The sequence below is a fragment of the Hibiscus syriacus genome, unplaced genomic scaffold (genome assembly GCF_006381635.1).
Source record: "Hibiscus syriacus cultivar Baekdansim isolate YM2019G1 unplaced genomic scaffold, ASM638163v2 tig00111640_pilon, whole genome shotgun sequence".
Lineage (NCBI taxonomy): Eukaryota > Viridiplantae > Streptophyta > Magnoliopsida > Malvales > Malvaceae > Hibiscus > Hibiscus syriacus.
Genome location: NW_024063142.1, coordinates 1,300,382 through 1,314,409, shown reverse-complemented (window position 1 = coordinate 1,314,409; position 14,028 = coordinate 1,300,382). Strand labels below are relative to the sequence as shown.

At 34.2% G+C, this 14,028-nt stretch overlaps 2 protein-coding genes and 1 pseudogene across 2 annotated transcripts; all 3 read left to right on the top strand.

Annotated features, from left to right (window-relative positions):
- Positions 1-3,126: 3,126 nt before the first annotated feature.
- On the top strand, positions 3,127-6,043 carry LOC120166408 (2Fe-2S ferredoxin-like). The gene is made up of 8 exons (XM_039175656.1): positions 3,127-3,356; positions 3,583-3,658; positions 3,897-3,964; positions 4,759-4,874; positions 5,089-5,195; positions 5,450-5,499; positions 5,611-5,693; positions 5,780-6,043. The coding sequence occupies exons 2-8, from the start codon at positions 3,607-3,609 to the stop codon at positions 5,892-5,894; spliced, it is 591 nt and encodes a 196-aa protein (XP_039031587.1). The 5' UTR covers positions 3,127-3,356; positions 3,583-3,606; the 3' UTR covers positions 5,895-6,043.
- Positions 6,044-6,743: 700 nt separating this feature from the next.
- On the top strand, positions 6,744-7,495 carry LOC120166418. Its single transcript, XM_039175672.1, has one exon. It carries the CDS (start codon positions 6,798-6,800, stop codon positions 7,437-7,439), a length of 642 nt encoding a protein of 213 aa, XP_039031603.1. The 5' UTR covers positions 6,744-6,797; the 3' UTR covers positions 7,440-7,495.
- A 5,457-nt stretch (positions 7,496-12,952) lies between these two features.
- On the top strand, positions 12,953-13,570 carry LOC120166437 (annotated as a pseudogene).
- The last annotated feature ends 458 nt before the right edge of the window (positions 13,571-14,028 follow it).

The following is a 14,028-nucleotide window of genomic DNA, read 5'->3' as shown; positions in this document are numbered from 1 at the left end:
ATTATACCTAAATTTACTTTTTATATTAAATTTTTATTTGTTTCTAAATATTAAATTTAATATTTTAACAGCGAGGTACCAAAATGAAATAAAAAGTAAACTTTATGTATAATTTTGAAACAAATAAAATTTAGATACCAAAAGAAAATAAAATTGATAGTTTATATATTGAACATATAGTTTACCCAATACCAAAATTTGATATGTTTATATGGGTAAAGTAGCTGGAAAAAATTGTTACACCAAAAAAGAAATCGTCATTTCGAGGTGACGAGTTTTAATTTTAAAAAACTAAATTTATATTAAAATTTTAAAAAATAATTTTTAATCGTCACCTAATTTCACAATAAATATTAAAATATTAGGCCTAAAATAAAAATAATAATATATCATCAAACTCATCACCTCACTCTGCACTGTAGAAAATATCGTAGATCTCAAAATAATTTTTTAACTCCCCTTTCTTCCTAAATAATTTTGGGGCCAACGGTAACGGGACAAAAAAAACCTCATAAGATTGCCGAAGAACTCAAATTGCTTAAAGACAAGTACAAATCAATGAACTCAAAATGCTTAAAGCTAAGTACAAATCAATGAACTCAAAATGCTTAAAGCTAAGTACAAATCAAGTAATTATGTTCGGAAATCGGGTTCCATCCAACATTGTGACCTTTAGGTTGGTTCTCTATGTAATTGAGGAGATACTTGAAGGTGTCGATCTCACAAGGGAGAGTAAGGCCACCATTCTGATCATATCTGAATTCCTCCTCGGCTTTTTCCACTATAATCTTGAAAACAGGGTGGCTGAGGTAGCTGTAGCGATGATGAACCTCCTATGCTCCGGTCCGACATAGATTGACAAATATCCCTTGGGAACATCGGGCGCCGGTTCAGGGCTGTGGCAATTTTCATCGTCGGAATCGTAATGTATTATATTTGTTTGGACCTTGCAGATTGGTTGAGGCTTCCTTTTGAATTATGGGCGTTTGGTCCGGAGCCAAATGTGACAGTCTGCTACTTTTGAAGCATTCATTTTAGTCACCACTTTGCTGCACCATCGTTGAATCTACAAGCGCAATGGCGAAGAGACCAGAAATCCAATAACTAAAGCAAATGAATCAAGGGTAAACTATATATTTAGTAACCTAACTATCACTTTGATTCCATTTTAGTCATCCAACCACTATTTTTTTCCTTCAAAATCATACCTAAATTTATATTTTGGCCACCTTACGTTAAAACTAAGGGTAAATTATATATTTAGTGCCTAAACTTTTATTTTTTCTTCAAAACCATATCTAAACTTTAGTTTTTATTTCATTTTAGCACCATTGTTAAAAAGTTTAGTTTTTGTTTAATTTTAGTACCCTTGTTCAAAACTTAACGTTAAATTTTGAATAAAATTTAAAAGTTTAGGTACTAAAACGGACCAAAACTTATAGTCTAGGTACTAAACGTGTTAAGTTTTTAACGGCGGGTACTAAAATGAAATAAAAACTAAAAATTATGTATGGTTTTGAAAAAAAATGTAAGTTTAGGTACCGAAACTGATTAAAACTGATAGTTTAAGTACTAAATTCATAGTTTACGCAAACCTAATGGTAATACTGACGTATCACCATAAGATAATTATATATTATCATTGAAAAACTAAAAAACTATCATATCAACATCACCGTTAATTTTTTTAACAACGGATGACCAAAACGAAATTATAAGTATGATTTAAAAAATCAGTAGTTGGATGATTAAAACAAACTAAAGTGATAGTTAGATGATTAAAACGTTATCTAGGATGAAACATCAAGGCAAAACTTTTTCTACATAAATTCTTGTCACGATGCAAGAAAAAAGAGACGAAAAGCTTGCTACCTTAGTATGAGCGTTGGAACCAGCAGAAAACCCTAAGGAAGGAAAGCCATTGCGAAGGAGGGAATTACTGATTTAGGGAATGGTAGGCAAAGCAGTTCGGTCAGAGAAATGGAATGAGAAAATTATGACAAATGGTTCTTTTAGTCTTTCAACAACGTCAACAGATTTTGCATATTGAATGGCTACAAAAGATAATCATCAAAATAAATACTTTTATTACTAATGGGTAGTTTAAAAGTAAAATACAAATAGTAATTACAATACGTCGCTTCTAAAAAATTGTCATAATTTATTTTATTTTATCCTGTAATACTCCAACTGCCCCATGAATTGGTTATTCCTAAACGAGTCATAAAGGGTATAACGAACATACTTGGTCTTCGCATTGGATCAAGAACGGACCAGATGGATCAAAAACGGCTAATTCATAGAGAGCCATTGAACCAACCCAACCAGCAACCAGTGGCGTATGCATTATATGAATAGAAAGTAAGTGACAGAGATCATTCAATACGACAGTCTGAACACGTTTCAGACAAACCCATAAAATAACCCTTTTTCAACTAAAAATAGACACTATGTAACTTTATTGCATTGGAATGTAACTTTTTTGTATTGGAATACCTCCCCTTTTCCGTGATTCTTTCGGAGAAAGAATTAATATCTGATCTATTCTATTAGTAATAAGGGAAGAATTCGGCTTAGAAGAAAAAAGAGAAACATATCTATTCTATACCCGATAAGTATCAATACACAATAGGAGTTGATCATATTTTTTTATGAATGAAGGCATCCCTATTTGTTCATCATTTCGGCCATAATAATATTTATGTACGAGATATGGCCGAGTGGTTCAAGACGTAGAGTTAAAACTGCTATATAGACTTTTGTTTACGGAGGGTTCGAATCCCTCTCTTTCCGCACCTTCACCTAATTCGCCAATAAACTGACTACAATGTACCAAATCAAATAAGAACAGTTACTATTAGATCCTTCTTTAAATAGGATTCTCTATTATTTTTAATATGGAATACTGAAAATAGCGTACAAGGGATGGAAATATCCATACGGATTTCTTTTGTTATTTTAATACAAATTAGTTATTTATCATATAATAAGTATAGACTGTAGGTAAAATGGTAGAACGCTCGTTTGCAAGCGAGAGACACGGGGTTCGATCCCCCGTATCTCTAGTTTTTTATTGTTTTGTTTTCTCTCGTCAGAAGATTCATTCTCCATGATAGCGTCGTTTTCAGTTTTAGTCTGGTTGGTTTGTTCTCGAACTCTCTTCATTTCTTCCTCGAATGCCCGTCTCTCCCTGCGGCACATATTATTTATTCAAAAGACGCCCACTCGCCGTGGCGACCTTTTCCCCCTCGAACCCTTCAAAAGAAATTGGAGCTTTCGTAGTAAAATTTAAAATCCTACTTTGATTGTCGCCAAAACCTGATTCAAACCTCCTCCATTCATCTCTTTGCCAAAAGGTATATTATTTTTTCCTAAAATTCATTTCTCAATTGATTTTTCTTTGAGCTCTCCGTAAATTTAAACCTATATCGATTAATTAGCAGCGTCTTAGCTGAATAAAACCCAGTTGAACTGTGTCGATTAAAACTTCAAAAGCTAGTCCTTTTGGATATTTGTTATGTTTGTCAACAGTTTGACGTTTCTTAAGTTCCTAAGCATACTTATGTTTTCTCCTTTAAACAGGGCTCTGTTTTACGACATCAAATTATGTTAAGGCTTTCCAGAGTTGGATTTTGTATTGCCAAAGAACTATCGAGAGGTTTGTTACTACTTTCAATTTGGGTTCATTTGTTACTGTTTGATTCTAGGGAAATTGGCATTATAAATGTTTAGAGCTTGTTCTTTATAAAATTCTGAGACTCCCTTGTAGTTTCTAAGCAGGCGATTTTGCTTTAATTAGAGTGGTATCATGTTTTGCGGGTTGTCACTGGTGCTTGATTTGAATGAAATGATTTTTCATTTACTGACTTGATTCCAAATTTCATTCCTTTCCATAGGTGGATATACTTGTATCTCTAGAACAAGATTTAGACAAGGGCCCTGTGGACAATACCAGCGATCTCCGGTCAGTGGTTACTATTTTCGTTTTTTCAAAAAGATGCAAATATAATTTGACATGCATTAACTATATATTTTTTCACTTAAAGCAGCCTAGGACATGGATTATGAGTTGACTCTTGTATCTGTTGTTATGGGCAATGTTCTATGTTAATCTAGTGATTATAATATGTTTGTCCCTGTTAATTATCTTGAAATATGGAGATATATGTTACCTATAGTGGATGCCTTATGACTTTTAGGACATGAAACACTTTGACTACACTAATTAGTGAGCTAATGACAGGCCTTCCCCTCTTTTCTAATTAGGCTGATTCATATGTAGATAGTCTTTAGGATATATTTGCTGTTCACGTAAATTGTGGTTTTAGATGAGCTAATTGGCATTAGCAGCATTTTGCGGATTGGTTTTCATGTGAAAAGAGTGTTCTCATATAATATCTACATTTTAAATAGTGTGGCTGTAAATTTGTTTAGTAAGGAGATGGAATGATTTGATTAGTTTTATGTAGTAAAAATTTTGGGATTTGTCATAGGGGTAAGAATATAGAACCAAAACATGGATTACAGTTATGCTAAAAATATGGTAAGCATACTGAACTACATGTGTCAAAATCGAAATAGTAATAAGCTGTGGATGAGTGTAATTGCCAGAATACATTGACAATGGTATTGCACTTTACAGAAGTGGGTAAGAAGCAGATTTCAGTATTAGTTATTTATCTGAAGAAGATTTCACTTTTAGTGAATAATTTGTGAAGTTTTCCCACGATCTTTTTCTCCTTTTATTTTTTTGGACAGCTTGACTTACTGCCAGAAACTAGTGCTTTTCAAGGGGGCATATTTCAGAAGCATCATGATTTTTCTACCTCGGCTTCCAACAATGCTTCTGAGGGAGGAGGAGAACAGAAAGAAACGTAAGTTCCTAAAATAAAATTGTATTAGCATGGTGCCTATGACTGCTTGGTGGAAGATTCAGATTGTAATTCATTCATTGACATTGAAAGTCTGTAGTTTGATAGCACCACAACGTTGTTCTTTAAACACTATATGATTCTATAAGCATTTAATCTATCACTGTGTTTCTTCCTCCACTCCGCTCTACTCAAATTAAATTATCTTATTTCTCAGGATTTCTGTCACATTTGTTTCAAAAGATGGAGAAGAAATCCCCATTCAAGTGCCTGTTGGAATGTCGATGTTGGAAGCAGCTCATCAGAATGATATAGAGCTTGAAGGCAAGGCTTATGATCTATCCTTGATCCATTACTTTTGTAGCGTTCCTTGGATCTAATTGTTGTCTTCTTGGAGTAATTCGTTTACTGATGAAGTCCTTTTATAGTGATGTCTGTCTTGAAACTCATTTTGTTCAGATGAATGATGCATTACCTATAAATTATAGCATAGGCTGATTTTAAATCTCCTAATTCTTTTGTTATCCAAATTAACATGCTTTGGTAGAAATTAATGTCTGCTTGTGTTGTTGTTTCAGGAGCATGTGAGGGCTCACTTGCCTGTTCAACATGCCACGTCATAGTGATGGTATGCAAACCGAACACTTTACATGTTGATTGATTCATGGTTGTTCATAATATTCTTTCAACCTAACTATTAGGGACTAATACTAACTATTGAACTTTTTTTTTTGGCTAGGATACGGAGTACTATAATAAATTAGAGGATCCAAATGATGAAGAGAATGACATGTTGGATCTGGCCTTTGGGCTTACAGAAACGTGAGTTAGTTCCTAGAATATGTGTGTGCGCGCGCGCCTGGTTGAAGTTTAATCTAAATGGATTGTCATGTTCTTGCTCTTTTCAGATCTCGACTGGGATGTCAAATAATTGCAAGGCCGGAACTTGATGGAATTCGTTTAGCAATCCCTGCTGCCACCCGAAACTTTGCTGTTGATGGGTATGTTCCAAAACCACATTAGACGAAATACATCCCTGGTTAAATGAGTTTAGATGATGCGGCCGTTCAGTTTTGTAGCTTCTCACTTGTATTGGATCAACAAATATCTACTATCCTTCCTAACAATTCCTGTGTGACACTGATTCTATACATCAAATGATGTTAAGAACATGTTTCCTTTATTTATTTTGTTTTTCCCTCTTTCAATTGATATGAAATACACAAGGAAACCCTAAAAGTCCTTTTTAAGGACACTGAAATTGAATGACTACTATGAATGACCCTAAACACTTCATATATTTTTATAAGATACTAATCGTGTTCACAACTGTGAGTATCTATTTTTGAATTTTCTTATGTATAATATTAATGTCATTTTGGATTTTTAATTTTAAATATCTTCCACTTTAATTTTCGTTATGTGGATAGGGAGAAGTCATAAACTTATATTTTACATAATAGCAGTTTTTAAGCAAAGTAGACGATTGATTAAAGAAACCAAGTTAGATGTAGGATATTCGATCTTTTAGGCCACTTATCTACTCCCACGTGTCTCACTGTCATTCCACACAATGCATGCACTCGTAACTTTTTCTCGCACTCCCTCTTGGCTCTTACTCTCGCCCTTAGATATTGTGCTGCTGCAAAAGATCAAATTATCGACATCAAGAGAACGACAGGAGGTGAAAATAACAACCAATTACAAACCAACACCTGTCACCAATAAGATATTAACCTATAGTTGGCATATGTAATTGGGATCTGCCCCGGCATATTAGCATCTTAGCTTTCGATTCTCAGCATATCGAATTCTTGATCAAGATCCCTACTCTCAACTTGGCCATCCAACGGCCCACATTCATCTGTCCTACGCCTAACCCCTTACCATTTATAGGCGCCTCAGATTGTTTCTCTCACAAACCACATGAACCAAACTGGAAAATCTTTAGACATGAACCAGTTGTTGGATTCTCGGGTCGAAGCTTTAGCATTTAAATATGTAAGTTTTGGGATCTTCACTGTTGTTAATAATCTATGGACGTGGGTCGCTGTCATCACGGCGGCGGTTAGTTTTTGGAGGATAAGAGCCGCCGGCGCCGCCACCTCATCATGTTCCGTTAAAAGCCACGATCAAAGCCCGTTGTCGTCCATCATTGATCGACTGATTCACGAAGTTGAAGAAAAGATGACAGTTTCACCTGTGGTTTCAATTTCATCTCCAGCTTCCGTTAAGAAAACGGCTGTTTCACGGTCGGCTTGCAACGATGGGGCGACAAAAGGAGGGATGCCCAAGCTGACTGTTTATTACTATAATGATATCGGAGGAGAGAATGATGATGAAGGTGGTACGACGGAGACGGAATGGTGTGACGGTGACAAGTACCGTAAGGAAGAGAGTTGCGGCGGAGAATGGTGGGAGGGTTGGGAAAGAGTGTTGAAGCTGAGGAAAGGGGAGACGGGGTGGCACCGTTATCAGGATTTGACGGCGATAAACGGCAACGTTGTTAGGTTGTGGGATGATTCGTGTAGAAGAGGAAGGTACAGCTCAAGCCGTTCTGTATGGTAGTGGTGTTTTTCTTGAGAAATAAATTTGTCGACTGATAATAATAGTTTTCATTTAATTATTGTCTTAGTGACTTTTGATTTGGTTTAAGGTCGGGGAAACATGCGAATGTAAATACAGTCTTTTTGGTTTGGTAATAATATTTTGATCAAACAAATCATGTTCGTTCATATTACTGTGATATTTTTTTTAAATAAATAAAATTTTATGCTCCATTCTCTATATAAATATATTTCTATAAAATCAATTATGTGTTAATTACTTGATTACGATCAAATTAAAGATTAATTTTGTTCGAGTAGCATAATTAAAACCAGATTAGCTGGAGAAGCGAACAAAGACAAGAAGCTTCGTGCATGCAACTCAAACGTGTCTCGTGAGTTATATATACCAATTAGCACTGTCACTGTGTATACTAAATAATTATAGTATAAGACAATACTACATATCTGCATGTTTATTAGCATCGCAGAACGAGAAACAGTACCGGCAGTATGCCCCCACATCCTTCTTGGTTAGAGTTATTGGTTTCTACAGTGAATATTTTGTTTTGGAGACAATTAATTAATTAATTATTATTCCATTTTCGAAACACTTAAAATTTCGGTGAAATGAGAGGTTTGGATTACGGCTGCAAACTATATAAGTATTGTAGAGTTCGACTCAACTCGAAAACTTTGAAATAAAGCTCGATTCAATTAAAAAACTCGTGACTCTAAAAATTTTAACTCGACTCAAACTTAAAACCATGAATTGAAACTCGAAAAAACTCGAAAAATCTCAAAATGTGGGAGGGGGGGGAAACTTAAAATTAACTCGATCATAGCTCAAAGCTCAAACTTGAACCCGAACATTAAATACATAAAAACTTTATAATATATTTTTAAAAAATCCAAAACAAATGTTAATATTATTAATAATTTAATTTAAAAAAATAAATTTTAATATATTATATTTTCGAGTTACTCGTAAGCTTTTCGACTTACTTGCAAACTTTTCGAGTCAAACTCGAACTCAAGTCAAGTCCACTTGAATCAAGTATTTATCGAGTTTTGACGAAACTAATCTCGAACAACTCACGATCTATCTCGTCTCATTTACCGTCCTAGTTTTGATGGCCACTCAGATTTTTGTGTTGTGTCCTTCATATTAACCCCGCCATTGCCGGTACCAGTCGCTCTGGTTCACTGATTGTAACCCAGCTTCACGTGGACACAAACCATTTTCCAGCCCAACCCTTGATATTAATATGCCATAGTTTAATTCACATATATAATATAAAATTTTTGAAAAATTAAATTAATATTTAACTTAAAAAATATCAAATTGATACCTAATTTAATATTTTAATAATAAATTGAATTATGACATGTGATAATAATATCATTAATTTTGTTTAATCAATGTCGTGTTAACTATATGATTGTTTGTAACATTGAAACTCAAAACTAAAATAATAAAATTAAGACTAATAAGTGTTTCATATGTTTAAATTCAAACACAAGTGAAACAATGACATCTGAATGAAATATTACAAAATACATTACAGTAAATTATATAATAAAAAATTATATTTTACATTAAATATATTGAATTTTTTATATGTTAAATAATAATGTTATTAATAAATTGTTCAATTTTTATAAAAGTATTAGTTATATTTACATCAATCGGGCATTGAGAGGGCCTTGAGAAAAAATATATACGTCGAAGTATGAATGTGTGCATTAAACCTAGGGAGGACAATTTAACTCGAATCCAACAGGTTTTGTTTCAACCCAATTTGATGGGGTTGGATTTTAAAAAAGAAGGTTTTGGATGGATTTTTTAAGGGGTAATATCGGGTCGGATCGGGTTCGAATGAAGAGTTAAAAAACTCCAACCCGACCCGAGGATAATAATGTAATTTCATTAAAAAATTGTTGTTTTTAAAGGGTTTCAGGTCAGGGATGGGTTCAGGTGCAAGATACATATTTTTAGGTTGGATTGAGTTGACCAAAAACCCAACCCTAACCCCATCCTTTGCCATCCCTAAACCTAATAAATATAGTGGAAACTGCTTCCTTGGAGGAACCGGGTGATATAGAAAAGATATGAAGGTGTTTGAACCATATGAACATAAATGGAATAAGTTGTTTGGTGGTGGTGGTGGAGGGTCACATAGGGTTGTAAATGAGACGAGACAGATCGCGAGCTACTCGAGATCGACTCGATCAAGGCTCGATAAATACTCGGATCGAATGGACTCGACTCGAGCTCGAGCTCGACTCGAGTTCTTAACGAGCCGAAACGAGCTATTCGATATTCGACTCGAAAAGCTCGTGAGCAGCTCGAAAAAAATATTATATTATAATTTTAGATTTTTTAAAATTACATTATTAAAAATACATTATTGATAATTATAAAATTTTAAAAATATATTAAAAATTCTATAAAATTTTAAAAAAATAATAAAATAAAAATATGATTAAATTTAAATATTAATAATTTAAAAAATATATCAAAATAGAGTGTAACCGATTTTATAAAGAATTAAGAAAGAAAAACACATTTAGACTTACATTAGTATCTTAATTAACAAAATTAATGGCATCAAATCATATTTGAGAGAAAATTATCATCCATACTACTAACTTGTACCATATAAAGTAAAACAAGATAGATCGATTATAGAAAAAAGAATATTAAAATTTTAAAAATAAAAACAATTTAACAAAACCCTTATTAAAAATATATTTCTAATGATAATATTTTTAATAACTAATTATTTAAATTGTTGTTATATTTTGAGGTTTTGAGTTCAAATATCATAAATATCAAGGGTTTGAGCATTTAATATCAAGATATTATATTGTACTTACCTCATAAATCGGTATCAAGTCGATTAATTAATGTCTTTGCAATGAGCCATGAACCTAAACCCTAAATTATAAACCTTAAACCTTAAACCCTAAACCCTAAACCTAAACCCTAAACCCTAAAACCTAAATCCTAAACCCTAAACCATAAACCCTTAATCTGATATGTGATAGGGTTAAGTTATGCACATGAATGTAACATACAAATTATGCAAAATCATGTTATGTGACTCCTAAATAAATCATTCACATACTTATACATAAACATAACAACATGCAAAATAAATATACACAATTTTCTGATTGAGACATGATTTTATCATATCTTAATGTTGACTATCGACACCGTCATTGCTTTCAAGCACTGACTCACCAACATAATATTTCAAGAACTGACTCGATGACATAATCCTAATATTGGTAATATTAGTAATAGCCTTGGCAAAAGAAAAAGACCCATGATCCTAGTCGAGCCCAAATCGTAATATGCAAGCCCAATTACGTGTGAAATCAAATTCTGTTTGGGTTTGCCAATTAAGGACATGAGCAAAGAGACAAAAATATTTGACTTTATTTCACGTTTACAAGGGTTTCAAATCTTGAATTAATCATAAATTTTTAAACTTCAACCACTGAACCAATAGTTTGTTAACCAAACTTACCAATGACTTGTTAAGATCATCAACATTGCAAAGACTATCTCCTTCAACATGGTTCAAGTAACCTTTATTAATGCAACTAATAAGCAATACCAACAACTTTGTTCATCCATTTTTGGTGAAAACATTATCAAAAACAATGTATCATTTTCTTTATACATGAAAACAATTCGCCATCTGCAAGAGAGTGAAAGGGCCTAATCTTGTCCAATTCTTGCCTCTTCCCAAAAAAGAAGTTAGTCGCATCTTGGTTTACACTATATATACAGATGGAAGCACTGGAATCACAGCAACTCTAAACAACCTGTTCATCACCACAGGCTCAATACATATAATGTATAATCCAGGATGAGGGCATTAAACATAACCCAGATAACTGAGCTTAATTCCAGTTTTAACATGGAAATGTAGCAAAACCTAGCAAACAACAAGCAACAAGAGCACGTGGAGGCTGCTGAATATATAGTTCAAAAGAAGAAAAAGAATGAAACCCAGAGACCTAAATCACCTTGGGGTATTTTCAAATGAAAAACTTGAGGCAATCGAGCCGCTCTTCACAGAACCGCCTTAGAGGATGATTCCAGGGGCTAGGCTGGAGATGGTTTTCAATTAATGAGCAGAGGCTTGTATTTTCATGTACTCTGGAAAAAAGAGGGAGAGAAAAAAAACAATGCATCAGTTGTCCAATAAATGTTAAGCAACCACCAAATTTTAACGAAGATCAAACAGCAGCTGACCCATGGTCAAGCAAAACAACGTCTCAAATAGAGTTTTATTCTTTTGTCTAAAGTCCCACATCGGTGGTTCTTGGGGAATAAGGGGTAAAGTCAAGTGTATAAAAGGGGATGGGTTTCAACAAATGAAAATTAACCCGAATTGAGCTTAAAATCGAGCTTGAATCGAGCTCAAAATCGAGCTTCAATCGAGCTCGAGTTTCAAGCTTCAATCGAGCTCGAGTTTCGAGCTTTAATCAAGCTCAAGTTTTGAGTTTAATCAAGCTCTTGAAATTTTTTGAGTTCGAGCCTTTTTGAGTTCGAGTCGAGTTTCAATATTATATTTCGAGTTCGAGTCGAGTTTGAAAATTTTAAGTTCGCGAGTTTTCGAGTCGAGCCTACATTAGTTTTCGAGTTCGAGTCGAGTTTAGCAATACTCGAACTTGACTCGGCTAGTTTACTCCCCTAGTCACAGGGCCACCCATCACACGCTATGCTTCACAAACCCAAACAGATAGCATCAACAACATTTCATAAATCACGAGTTTGATCCCTTTACTTTAGCACTTTTCATTACCTTAAATAATTCATTTCTTTTACGTATTTTGTGAGGTCCCATGGTCTCATTAGTTTCCACATTTCAATGATTCTTTCGTTAGGTTAAAATTCTTAATTATGGGTGTATGTAACGTAGAATGTTATTATAAAATAAAATATAAAATAAATAAGTAATTATATTACACATGTAGTAGGTATTAAAGTATTATAAAAATTATAGTTAAAAAATTGTTTTCGTCGATCATGAACGGTTTACTTTTTTAGTTTGGGTTGGGTGTTGTGGCTAGTGTTTGTTTGTGAGAGAGTTATATGTATAGCGTGAGGTACGGTGGGGGAGAAAGTCTCTAACCCATGTTTAGTCGTGGTTAGAGGATATTTATTATTACAGTGATATTCAGTTGAAAATACAAGATATAGGCTCATTACCAGTACAACCCTTCACATCATACGCAAATATGTGTTATTATCACGTATGTTACATATAGTGCCGTCAGTGATTTTCCTATTTTTTCAATAAAATTTTACAACTATCTCAACATGTTCAAGTTACCTCAGTGGATTGTATTCTAATTGTATTCACAAAGACTAATGAGCAGACTAAAAAAAATATCAATTTGAAATGGAAAGAATTTCGAGGGTAATATAGCCATTAACTCAACGCCATCTGCCCCACGTTCGCTCTCCCTCTATAAAACCCATCTCCCCGACAAGCCAAGCATACTTAACACTCACTCACTCAGCACCGTTTGACAATGGGAAGCACTTTCTTTCTCTTAACACTCCTCGTTTTGCTCTCCAGCTCCGCCGCCGTCGAATCAAAGCCTGGTGCATCTAGTGATCTGGTCCGTTCATCATGTGTCCACGCCAGCTATCCAACCCTCTGCTTCCGCCTTTCTTCCTACTCCGGCCCGGCCAACACCCCACGTGACTTAGCCCAAGCTGCCGTCAAAGTCAGCATGTCCCGAGCCCGGTGGGTGTCGACCTTCTTGACGACGAGGGTGACGGGGAAGAGCAAGAGGGAACGAGTAGCACTGAGTGACTGCGTGGATCAGATGTCGGAATCGATGGAGGAGTTGAGCAAGACGCTACGGGAGTTGAAGCACCTGAGGGGGGAGACATTCGGGTTTCAGATGAGTAACGCGCTGACGTGGGCGAGTGCAGCGCTGACCAACGAGGACACATGTCTTGATGGGTTTCAAGGAGTCGACGGAAACGTTAAATAGGACGTAAAGAAGAAGATCACTAATGTGGCTAAGGTTACCCGCAACGCTCTCTACATGATCAATAGGCTCAATGAAAGTCGCCCTTGAAATCTTTCTTTATTATCACAAATGAATAGTTGTGATTTGACAACCTTATCGTGTTCACGGTTTTTACTATTTTTAGTTTCTTCTGCAATGTGTATATGTAATAATATTTGCTATTTTTAGATTAAGCATAAGACGACATGCCTTTTACCTCTTGTATCTATTTTTTTATATTTCATCCTTTTCAAAATTCCAAGTTAATTTTATATTTTTAATAGTCGAAGTTAATGTTAATATCAACACACTGGAAAGTTTAATTATTTGGTGTTGTTAATTTAATTTAACTTTTTAACATGTAATTAATGTCGGACTAAACTGAGAAAAATAAAAACGATACAGATATAAGGAGTTATAAGGTGCGACACCTTAATATACAATTAAAAATTAATCTAAAATATTATAAAATGTGATCTAAAATAATATTTTAAGTTACATACAACATAAAAAATCATATTTTTTAATATTTTTTATTATAACCTAATATATTATAAAAATGA

Excerpts from the sequence above, each read along its gene's own strand:
- LOC120166408 (XM_039175656.1), top strand. The coding sequence starts at position 3,607 with ATGTTAAGGCTTTCCAGAGTTGGATTTTGTATTGCCAAAGAACTATCG. Across the intron at positions 3,659-3,896 it reads TGCCAAAGAACTATCGAGAG|GTGGATATACTTGTATCTCT; the intron begins GTTTGTTACTAC and ends TCCTTTCCATAG. Across the intron at positions 4,875-5,088 it reads GGAGGAGAACAGAAAGAAAC|GATTTCTGTCACATTTGTTT; the intron begins GTAAGTTCCTAA and ends CTTATTTCTCAG.
- LOC120166418 (XM_039175672.1), top strand. The coding sequence starts at position 6,798 with ATGAACCAAACTGGAAAATCTTTAGACATGAACCAGTTGTTGGATTCT.